This window comes from Chanodichthys erythropterus, chromosome 4 (genome assembly GCF_024489055.1).
Source record: "Chanodichthys erythropterus isolate Z2021 chromosome 4, ASM2448905v1, whole genome shotgun sequence".
Lineage (NCBI taxonomy): Eukaryota > Metazoa > Chordata > Actinopteri > Cypriniformes > Xenocyprididae > Chanodichthys > Chanodichthys erythropterus.
In genome coordinates this window covers 17,785,116-17,797,500 of record NC_090224.1, presented here as the reverse complement: position 1 = coordinate 17,797,500, position 12,385 = coordinate 17,785,116, and the positions used below count along the sequence as shown (strand labels likewise).

General features: G+C 35.1%; 1 protein-coding gene across 2 annotated transcripts in view; it reads right to left on the bottom strand.

Moving 5' to 3' along the window:
- The window catches only part of atad2b (ATPase family AAA domain containing 2B), a 103,792-nt gene that overhangs the window by 60,726 nt on the left and 30,681 nt on the right, over window positions 1-12,385 (bottom strand). For both annotated transcript variants that reach the window (XM_067384351.1, XM_067384352.1), the window contains exons 20-23: window positions 11,964-12,099; window positions 8,598-8,791; window positions 8,048-8,207; window positions 448-570 (exon numbers count right to left, since the gene is read on the bottom strand). In XM_067384351.1, the coding sequence (XP_067240452.1) occupies window positions 448-570; window positions 8,048-8,207; window positions 8,598-8,791; window positions 11,964-12,099 (613 nt within the window). The remainder of the gene's footprint in view (window positions 1-447; window positions 571-8,047; window positions 8,208-8,597; window positions 8,792-11,963; window positions 12,100-12,385) is intronic.

The window sequence follows — 12,385 nt, the reverse complement described above, 5'->3', positions numbered from 1 at the left end:
ACATAAGAATTCAGATTCTGACGGTTGACTGGTATTTAAAACTGTTCCTAATCAAGTGAATGCTAAATGCAGCACTACATGAAGAATAAGAAGAGATTTCAGAACAAAAGGATTTCTTCCATTCTAAATCAACCTAAAATAGAAGCGTTAAAAACAGTAAGTAACTGTAAATGTTAATGCGTACATGCGTTTTGGGCAAGAGAATTGGATTTTGACAATATTCGTGTGTGTGCAGTGTATTTTTTTTAACAGAGGACAGTGTCCTGAACCTGGGAGAGTACAAGACTGGCTTTTTTCTAAAAAATAAAATGGGTCAATTCCAACATTGCAAAGGCAATCTGATGCTTTTGAATCAGAGATTCAGACACAAATAGAGTTTATGTGAACTAAGATTCAGTCTAGCTCAAAGAAACCCTGGGCTAAGGACAGCCTGAAGTGTTGTGTCACCTCTCTTCCTGCGGGACTCCTTGATCTCCTCACACATGCGGTCGAACTCAGGGTCCAGTTCAGAGGCGATCATGGCGTGTGCAGTATCCTTCAGACTGCAGGCCCTGTGGCGGATGATTTTATCTGTGAGCAAGCACAATGGAAGACAGTAAGGCCACAGGCAATGAAAAATTCATTCGGGTGGATGAAGAAAGAGCAATGCTGCTGAAGACTGACAGCAAAATTTCTGGGTATTAAAGCTGCACAATTAATTGAATAAATAATCAAGACTACAAATACAGCAACCGCAATTAGCTAATTGTGAAAAATGACAATTACAACACAACAGAACTCAAGCACACCATTATAATCAACAAGGTGTAGACGCCAGGTAAATAAGCTGTATGAGTATAAGTTGTTTTTAATGTAAATTCCATTCATGGTTTATCTTGATAAATTTATAAAGTCATACACATCTGAAGGGGTCTTCACACAAAGCAAAAAATATGCCATACATTTGCTGTAGCATGAAGTTATTTTCAAAAAGAGTTGATTTCTGATAACATGAACAGCCGCATACATTGCCAATGACACTTAATGCAAATGTAAACTGCAGCAACCAAGGAGCGTAGACATTAACAAACATAAGGTAAGATGGTGACATTAACGACACCATGTAAATAAATAAATACATTTTCTACTTGGTTTATTACAGGCCTAAAATACAAGTTGAACCGTGCAGCTATAGGTGGCGTCAATGAACAAACCTACATCCATCAAGAAATTTGGTTACAAATAGTATGTATAGACTTGAATCAGGGTAGCACCATATTACATTTTTAACAGGAATGAAAACGAAGCTGTGAGGGAAAGAAGTACAGTGCATTCAATGGATTGTTTAGCAACATACTGATTGTTCAGCTGACGAAATCTCTTTCCAAAAATAACGTTTGAAAGGTTTGAATGTTGTGAGAATTAAAAAGTGAAAATTACACATTTTAGGACTACAGTGCCCTGTTTCTATATTTGGCATACTGAAATGCAACTCCACTCACTTTATTTTGACCATCTGACTGAAATAAAAGAGTTTTAATTACAAATATCACAACCATTTCAGTGTTCCTCGTTTCTTTTCCCCAGACAGATAAAAAAAATAAAAAAAATAAACAAAGATTTTGAAACCAACAAGAACAAGAAAAGAAGCTCAGAGGCACATCAAAACAAAATAAATAAAATTTGGTGCTGTAATCAGGCAATAGACTGAGATACGGCCGAGAACCTTAAAGCATCAGCTTTTTTTAATTTAAAAAAAAATAAAAAATACTTCTGAGGCAGGAGCGCTCCACGGGCAGTCAATCAAAGCATCTTTGTTTACAAAAACACACTGGTGTGAGAACGGGGATTACTGTGTTTTCTCAAAGTTCTCAAAGCAACCATTTGCATTCTATCCTCTTTCCTCACTCTCTCTATCGTTAAATCAAGCAGGTTTTAAACATGTAGGGAGGAAAAGTGTGTGTGTGAGAAAAGAGCATGCTACTGGGTAGTCCTCATTATTCCAGGACAGGCTGGAGGTCAGGATCTGGCAAAGTTTGCCTCTTAATTGGAAGATGGGCCTAATTAAGCCATCTAGAGCGAGTGAGAGAGCACTCTTTACTCCAGTCAAGGATATAAAGGCAGGCTGAGAGGAAGAGAGTGTAAACACACTTATTTTGACTTTCAAAGAACTGTCAAAAGATCTGACTGCTGGTGCCAAAATTGGCAAATGAACAAATGGACCTGAGAGAAACTGAATCAGCGATGCTCAATCCATCTCCTTGAGATCTTCCTTCCTACAAAATATACGCTATGTTTGGAATAGAATAGAAAGTAGGAACTGTGTATCATTTTTAACCATTGTCATGCAATGTGCTAAAAATTACAATAAAGTTGACTTGGGGCCCAATCATACACCCAGTGCAATGCGGCACCAGGCATGATGCAAGTGTTTTTTGCTAGTTTCAGCCCAACGCAGTTATCATTTTCATGTCATGTGCCATGTTTAAATGGCAAATGCATTTGTGCGCTCATGGGCACGAGGTGAAAACAAGGTGTGTTCAGGTGCATTGTTGGCACATTACTATTTTGAGGCAACTGAAATAGACTGAGCCATTGACCAACAGAAACCTGGTCTAAAATCAATGGCACAATATTTGCTTTGTTATTTAAAGGGCGCGTTAGTAATTTGCCTCTATATGCGGGTGCAACCTTTTTAGGCCGGGCGCGCCGACCATGTTTCCGATTCTTAAACTAGCAAAAGTGGATTCGGACATGCCCTATGCACACTTGCGCCATGTCCTTAAAGGTCCCGTTCTTCGTGATCCCATGTTTCAAACTTTAGTTAGTGTGATGTTGTTAAGAGTATAAATAAAATCTGTAAAATTTTAAAGCTCAAAGTTCAATGCCAAGCGAGATATTTTATTTAACAGAAGTCGCCTACATCGAACGGCCAGTTTGGACTACATCCCTCTACTTCCTTCTTTAATGACATCACTAAAACAGTTTTTTGACTAGCCTCCGCCCACAGGAATACACAAGAGTTGCATTTGTAGAGTGTGTTTGTCGCCATGTCATCCCGCAGTTCAATCACCGGGTCTGATTCCGGCTCAAATTGATAAGGTAAAAATAAAGACATGTTTACAATAACATTGAGCACGTGCATCTCCATGTTATGGTAAGAGGCGTGACTTTTCCGGGCAAGGTGCGCTCAGAGCTGTCGAATCACAACACAGGAACCGCTGGCATTCTCGTTACGTATTTCTGAAGGAGGGACTTCATAGAACAAGGAAGTCATCAGCTTTTTAGCAGTTTTTATGACAGTGGAAACAGTAAATTATGTGAAAAATACTGTGTTTTTTTACACGCGAAACATGAACACATGTTATATTGCACACTATAAACACAATCAAAGCTTCAAAAAAACACGAAAAACGGGACCTTTAAGACCATGCACTCAGATCGTTAAAATAGGGCCCTTTGACTTTGACCTTTGAGAATACTAATTTACTACTTATTAAGTACTGCATTTTATCATCTATATATAAAAAAATAAATAAAAAAACACAAGAAAATAGTATGTTAAATACAACAGATTAAAGAAAAACATTTTAAACAGTACTAGGTTACACTGTTGCCACATGACCTCAAAGCACTGCAGGTTTAATTCAGCGACTGGCACCTAGTAATCTTACACATAAAATTATTTAAAGATATGCAACTATTTTTAACTTGACACACAATTTTAAAAACACAGCTCATGGTTATATGCTCAAAAAACAGTGCAAAATATATATAAATATAAATATATATATATATATATAATATATTATATATATATATATATATATATATATAATATATTATATATATATATATATATAATATATTATATATATATATATATATATATAATATATTATATATATATATATATATATAATATATTATATATATATATATATATATATATATATATATATATATATATATATATATATATATATATATATATATATATATATATATATATATATATATATATATAAATATAAATATATACACACACACACATATATATACACACACACACATATATATACACACACACACATATATATACACACACACACATATATATATACACACACACACATATATATATACACACACACACATATATATATACACACACACACATATATATATACACACACACACATATATATACACACACACACATATATATATATACACACACACATATATATATATATATATATCTCCCTATTTTTAGTAAATTACATATATAATAATATAATATAATTATATGTGTATTTATGTATATCCATTAGATAAACAATTTAATGTGTGTGACTATATATAGATATAGTAATATAGATATATATTTGTATGTATACTGTTTATAAATGCATATATACATACATATAAACACACTTGCATTTACAATGGTTTACTCCATTCTCAAAAATATATAATTCACCATCCCCAGCTAAGTACATACTTTCAGTATAATCTATGTGAACTGGGATGCAGTCTTGAAAGTTTAAGCAGTTGGTTTAGAACAGGGATGGAAGGAAACTCAGCAGGGAGGCTGATGTCCAGGGGCAGGATTAGGCAGCTCTGAATTTAATCATTTGAATTAGAAGAACCTTAAAACGTGCATACTAAGATGTGATTTTGAAACTTCAGCTGGGTTACAATTTCAAAGCACACATTTTCTAGGAATCTGACTTTCAAACTACTACTGTGAGACTCTCTCTTGAATAAAAGTAGGTTTCCATACTCTATTTGGAACTTCACTGCATTTCAAGGACAGAAATGATGCTCACAAAAACAAACAAAACAACCACAGCAGCAGCAGCGAATGAACAAAAACATTACCTATATAGCGAAGGACAGGACACCTTAGATTTCAAGTGAAATGTTCATGCTTCACTTGTGAGAGTAATGCTTAACAAATGGAATTTTGACAGCTCCTAAATCCCATATTCCCCTGCTCTAAATGGACTAGAAGCCTCTTTATGTTTCCTTATTAAAGTAACTAATTGCGTTTTGTCTCATTCCTTCAGTGGCTCCTCTGTGGACGCTGCATTTAAACAAATGACCCACGTTCTCCCAGCAAATGGGCTACTATGATTTATTCATAGGCACCGGCTGCATTTAGCCAACAACCTTCAATGGCTGACCAATTAATCCAGACGTTTGGGAGTTAAATCCTGACAAAAATAAAAAATAAAAAAATCTCAAGTGTTGTGCAGAAGTAGCCAGCTAGCAGACTTGCAACAACATGAACAGAAACCAAAGCATAACATATGGCCGTCTTACCTCACTTTGCTCAAAAACAAAACAGTGATGTGGTACTCAGATGATAGTTTGCACAGGCAAAATATGCTAAATAAATATTGCACATTCACTCAATGCTTTAGTGCAAAAAGAGCGTCAACTTACATACATTTAAATTGGTATTCCAGGCACTGTTTCCATGGCTCATTTCATACTGGTTTAGTTTATAACCACTGTACTATGTACATATATGGCACGTCCATAAACACCAATAAATATCTGACATGATTTTCTACACTGCAAAGTGTCCCAACTGACCGACCGTATGGCCAGAGAATAGAAAGAAGTCCATTAAAGCGATGAATGGGTTTTATGGAGACTGCTCATTATAGTGCCATTTTTCCTCTGTGGAGAGATCAGCGACAATGATTTCCTGTGCCTTTTGAATGAAGAAAGGTCAATGGGTTAATATCTAGCTGCATTTATTGTCCTCAAATTCTCATATCTTTCAGTGAAGAACCAAGTCTGTCTGATTAATCATTGATTTAATGTCCTCTACGTTTCAAGTACAGCAGTCGCTGCTTTTTTTTTTTTGCATCACTGTTTTTGGAGCTCTAAATGGGCTTTATGCCTAACGCCACATGAACAAACAGAAAAACAGGGCTCACTGCTTGTCAGAGAAAGTTTTAACAGCAGTATGAACCAGGGTTGCGACTCTTTTTCAGTGATCATTTTCCAGGACTTTTCCAGGACATTTTCAATTTTACAACAATGGGAATAAAAGACTGGGATTACGCCCTAAAGTAATATATTGCTCTCTAAATCTTTAAAAATTGCCATGACTTAACTATAAAATCAGTTTTTAATATGAGCTCTTAATCATACATTATGACTATGGAAGATTGTTTCTGTTAAAAAAAAAAAAAAAAAAGGTAATTGCGACTTTTACTTTTTATCTCGCTATTCTGACTTTTCTCGCAATTGCCAGTTTACATAATTGTGATTTGATATTTGCAATTGCAAGATATAAAGTCAGAATTGCATGATAGAAACATACAATTCTGACTTTTTCTCGCAATTGCAAGTTTATATCTCACAATTCTAAAAGAAGTAAGAATCGCAAGATATAATCTTTCAAATGCCAGAAAAAAGTAATAATTATGAGAAAAAAGGTCTGAATAGCATGATTTAAACTCGCAGTTCTTACTGTTTTTCCTTGCAATTGCGAGCTTACATTACAATTATGGAAACTCGCAATTCTAAGAAAAATATTTAGACTTGTGAGATAAAAAGTTGCAATTAAGCTAACTTTTTTTATTTATTATTGAGTGGCGGAAACAAGATTCCATAGTTTATTGTCATTACTTAACTACTGATGCACATTCTATTTTTTTGGCAGAAAGTTAACGTGTCTTTACTTCTCCACCTGTTGTTGTCTGACCCTGCTGACCCAATGAGCATTTTGCTGTCCAATGGTCATGCTTTAACTGCAATTTTTAGTATTGCACTAGTATTGCATCCTTCTCATGGGAATTTAATAATTTTTGACCTTTCAGTCTGAGATAAATCTCTTTTTGGCTCATTTAACCTGTAAAAGAAAACAAGCCTTCATAAACTAACCTCATAAACTAACTTCATAAACTAACCTCATGACTAAATACAAAATTAATAGTAATTATTAAGATTGATTGGTTTGGAATTGGTAAAATGTGCTTGGGAAAATCAGAAAATCAACTTGCATAATAATTAAGCAAAAGATTATGCATTTAAGCAGTTAATAACATACTATAACATTATTATAACAACTGCTGCAAGTGGCAACACAAGACTAAACATCATCTGAAAAAATACTACTCTCAAGTGTCAAAACTCAGCATTCCTGAACATCGCACTTTCTGCAACTATTGGTGATTGTTTTAGGTCAGTGATAAACTCTGGTCTCGACTAAAAAAAAATAAAAAAAAACCAAGAACTTTTTAAAAAATAATTTTCCAGGACAACTACAAGATTTTCCAGGACATTTTACATTTTCTGTAATTTTCCATGTGTTTTACAGGACTGGAAAATTTGTCAAGGTTTTCCAGGATGAGTGGGAACCCTGATGGAACTGATGGCAAAATTTTGCTAGTTTTTTATTTTTTTATTTTTGGTGTTTTATTCAATTTTAATATCCAAATGTTAGTGAGAAGAAAAATTGAAATAAAACTTTTAATTTCAATCAGTTAGGATCATCTTTGCTAGCTTCTCTGAAGGTATATGGAGTAAAACAGCTCTATATTTAACAAAACACATACAAAACACCTGAAAAAGTGATGCAACCTATTTTACAGAATACGGAAGTTTGCCGTGCAGAACCCGTATTAAATAAGTACTAGAGATGTGCATGAGTAATTGACTAGTTCTGCACAACTAGTCAACTAGAAAAAACACTATTTGAATGTCGAAAATGTATTTTCCTCAATGCATATATAATTCATTATACATTTTATGCATGAATCATATTTTTATACTTGCCATTAGAATTCACTACATTTTGTTTATTTATTCAAGTACTCGACTACAAAACTTTTAAAATGTCTCAAAAAAAAAGTTACTTTACGATACAAGGTAAGATAACATGACATAACAAAAATATTCTGATCAACTCTGCACCAACTTTCCTTAAAAACGAATGACTTCCTGTTGCACTGTTGCTGCATATTGCTGGCAGTGTGAATGCCCGATAAGACTTTGTTATAAGATGTTCTAATATTTATACAGTTGCTCTATATTATATATTTACCTCCTGGGTCTTTGTCTGGATTGTACTCTAACGCGTTGCTGCAAATGAGGTCAATGTCCACTAGAAAATCCCTGGCAGCTGTGTACTTATGAGTGTCGATCTTCATCATGATGGTGGACAGGTCCATAGGCTGTGTGATAACCTCGAGGTAGTCTGACACCTAAAAACGGAGACAAATTACACAAACACATTTGAACTGGAGATACATATGACCCAGACACATTCTTGACAGGCTTTTTGAGCTTCACACTATTACAAACTCAGCTTAAGGAGATCAGGTCGAAAATGTGTCGCACTCTGTATTCATAGACACACCTCCCTCCTTGTTTGCTTCTTATATTGATGAACTTTTTAATTGCCTTCTCAAATTTACTGATTCAGGTAACGATCCTGCCCGCAGCTGTCGTATAATGACAATCATTTGATTTGTTTGGTCAGGGGGTTGCTAATAAACCATAGGTGCTGCTAATTAGACGCTAATATTGAACAAATAGAGTACAGAGCCTACAGGCATTAATCATACAGCTGCTGACGTGCAGTAACAGCCCACCTCCTCGATGTCCACGGGCTTGCTGAAGATCTGGAAGCGCTTGTCAGTGGCGAGCCGCTTTGTGACGTCCCTGAGAAAGAGGCGGAGCTCGCGCAAGGTGTTCTCCTCCTGCTCCTCCAGTCGCCGCTGCTCCTCTGGTGAGAGCTGTCGAGGGCCGGGGTCTTCAGCGAGGGTCAGCACCTCCAGAGCGCACACTGGGAACACAAACACAGACACAATCCCTCAATACAGCGTAACAGATGGAAATCATGAGAAATCTGATGGTTCTCTAAAGGAGCAACTAAAGAAGCACTATGTCTGATTCATGATCTTTATATTGCCTTGTAACAATATTCATTACATATCTAAATATCTATGAATTTTCTCTAGAGTGTTTTTCCCCTTCATCAAGGCATGTTTAAATAATTTTCATGTGTGCAATACAAATGTAATATAACAAATATAAACAGCAATATTTATTTACATGTATTGAATTTTTAAATATTTAAATTCATAAATACCAATAACAGACTTCTTTGAACATTTCTGAATGATAACGCAGTGATATTGCTTACCAAAGCAGCATTTATTTGATTAAAGACACAGTAAAAACTACAGAAGCTTGTTTCTGCCACGGAATAAAATAAAAGGTCACCTATTATGCTAAATCTACTTTTACAAGGTGTTTGGATATAAATGTGTGTTGGCAGTGTGTGTACACAACCACTCAACAATGATAAAAATCCATCCACTCCTTTTTTTTTTTTTTTTAAATCCCCATTAAACCAAAGCAGTCTCATTAGACAAGTCGTTTTAAATCTCTAGGTAATGTGACGTCAAATTACTCATGCCCCGCCCACGCCCACTGACTGACAGTACTCTATTACCATAGTTTCCGCCCTCAGCGAGCTGTACGCTGTCTGCCATTTTCTCCGTGGTCGAGCAGCTGTAGTGACAACAATGTCTGGTAAGTAATTGAGATGTTTTGCTGTTGGACGTAAGAGTGAACATAACAGTCTTCATTTACTGACATCTGAGCGAACGCAGTGGATTAGTTTTATTTTTGAAGTGAATGCCTTGTTAATATTTGGCAGAGAATCCGATTGAAGCAGGAACTGTGACCGTAGTCAGAAAAGGGTATTTACAACATGGATTTATAAATAATCTGTGATGTATTTTAAGCTGTAAGTTCACAGACACATTCTGGGGACACCTGAGACTTAAATTACATCTTGTAAAATGGGCATAATATGTGACCTTTAAAAGATAAGTGCGACTTTTTATCTCACAATTCTGACTTCTTTTCTCATAATTGCAAGATGTACAAATACATGTTATAAAGTCAGAATTGCAAGATATAAACTTGCAGTTGTGAGAAATAAAGTCAGAATTGCGAAATATGAACTTACAATTCTAACGTTTTCTCGCAATCTCGCAATTCTGACTTTATAACATGCAATTGCGACTATATCAGGCAACTGACCATAACTTGCAATTGCGAGTTTATATCATGCAATTCTGAGAAAAAGAAAAAACAGAATCGTGAGGAAAAAAAAGTCACAATTACATTTTTTTGTTTTTTTATTCAGTGGTGGAAACAAACTTCCATAAAGAAAACAGTAATACTGTGAAATATTATTATAATTTAAAATATGTTTTCTGTTTTAATATATTTTAAAAAGTAATTTGATCCTGTGATGGTAAAGCTGATTTTTCAGTTATTACTTCATTGTCACATGATCCTTTAGAAATCATTTTAATATGCTGATTGTGATGCTCAAGAAACATTTCTTTTTATTATAAACATTGAAAACAGTGTGGAAATCATAATACTTTTTCAGGATTTTGAAAATAACGGCATTTATTTGAAATAGAAATATTTTGTAACATTACAAATTTCTGTTATTTCTGATCAATTGCATACATTCTTGCTGAATAAAAGGAATAATTTCACTGACCCAAATTTTTAAACTGTAGTGCATTATATTTTATAATATTGTGGATGCATTATACCACTCCACCCTAAAGAGTGGTGCAAGAAACATCATCAAGTATTTATCAACAAGTATTTTGTTCAGAATTGGAATCTGGATTTAACACCAGATGAAATGCTTAGCAAATGGCTTGAAACAACTCAAAGAGTCAGATGACACTGAAACTGTGCCAGAGCAGCTAGAGGAATTATAAACACCCAGCATTATATAGATGAAGTTGAGAAACGCTTCACACTACAGCGTGGGCCACAAAGTGTATTATTGATTTCTGAAGAGCTCCAACAAACAATCTGACAGCTGCAGTAATTCAGGGCTGCATCTATACAACGAACCAAAAACAGACTTCCAGAAATGACCAAACACACCAAGCAAAGAGTGCTAATGTGGTACTGCCTTGTAAATATTGCTGACAGAAGAACAATCTTCTCGCCAAACAGGCCGAGGACCTTGTGCTAATCCAAAGATCTGGGCAGAGTGCCTGGTGATCATTGAGCCACCAGCCTCAGCAATTTGCTTTGTGGCAAAAGCTAGCAAGCAGTCATGCTAACTGTGAGTGTAATTATAGCTAATGGTTATGGCCCGGTGTTTAGTAGAGCGCCTTTCTCCCACCACAGATGCTATACTGCCAAAGGAATTAGGGTTTGCGTTTTATTCAGAGACGGCTGTGGTCGACCCACAGGAGGACCCCTGCTCTGCATCAATGGGTCATGATGCTTGCATTTCAACTTGAAAGCCATTCCCTGCTATATGGCTCCAACTGTGAGGGAGCCGATGAGCATGGCAATCGACTACATGGAGAAGATATTCAGAAGAAAACATATTCAGACAGCAACAGCAATAGCAATTCTGAAGGAGCAGCAGCAGCGGTGGAAGTAATTGCAATAAGAAAAGAGGCTTTTTCAGATCTTTCAATCTAATGGACTAAATAAGCTTTTGCAATTTATATATGAACGTGAAAGGAGAAGACAAAAAAAAAACATACGACATCAACCACACTACTAAAGCAATCTGGTAGAATGTGTTTTCGATTACCTCTGGAAGTGGTTGAAAGTAGACAAGCACAAAACGTTTTAGACCCTATTTACACCTGTATTTTGTGTCATCCACTTGTGACCGGAATGACGAAAACACATCTTAATACCAGGTGTAAACAAGGCCGAAGGTAGTCACTAGCAGAAGGCATTTTGAAACAAAACTTAAATATCAGCACCATGCCAAGAGGGTATCTGACCATGTTTACTCTGAAACTGAGATTTCTGCACAATGCCATAAACATTGTTCATGGTGCTTGGTTGAGATAAATGCTGCTTGCTGAATGTTGGTAAAGCAGTCTTTAAAAAGGTAAAAGTGTAGATAAATCTATACTTCTGAATTAACCATGGTAAACACTTACCTGTTTTTCTCCTGCGGGGTGGTGCCTTGGCCGCCTGCACCAGAATGAGGTCTGAAAAAAATTTCCTACGTGCTTCTTCTCCCGGCATGCTTAAATAAACCACCTCCCCATATGAATGACTGAAGATGCATTTTAGCTGTAAAAAAAAGAAAAAAAAAAGGCAATTTATAAAAAAATTAAAACAACAACAATTACCCACAAGCTATTTTCAAATATTGAGGTCAATGACATGCCAATTTGATGTCCAAATACATTGTTATTCCAATCATTTATACATGTATAGAAAAGTACCTTTTATACACCTTTTCTATGATTAAAATTATATATATATAATATTATATATATATATATATATATATATAATATTATATATATATATATATATATATATATATATATATATATATATATATATATATATA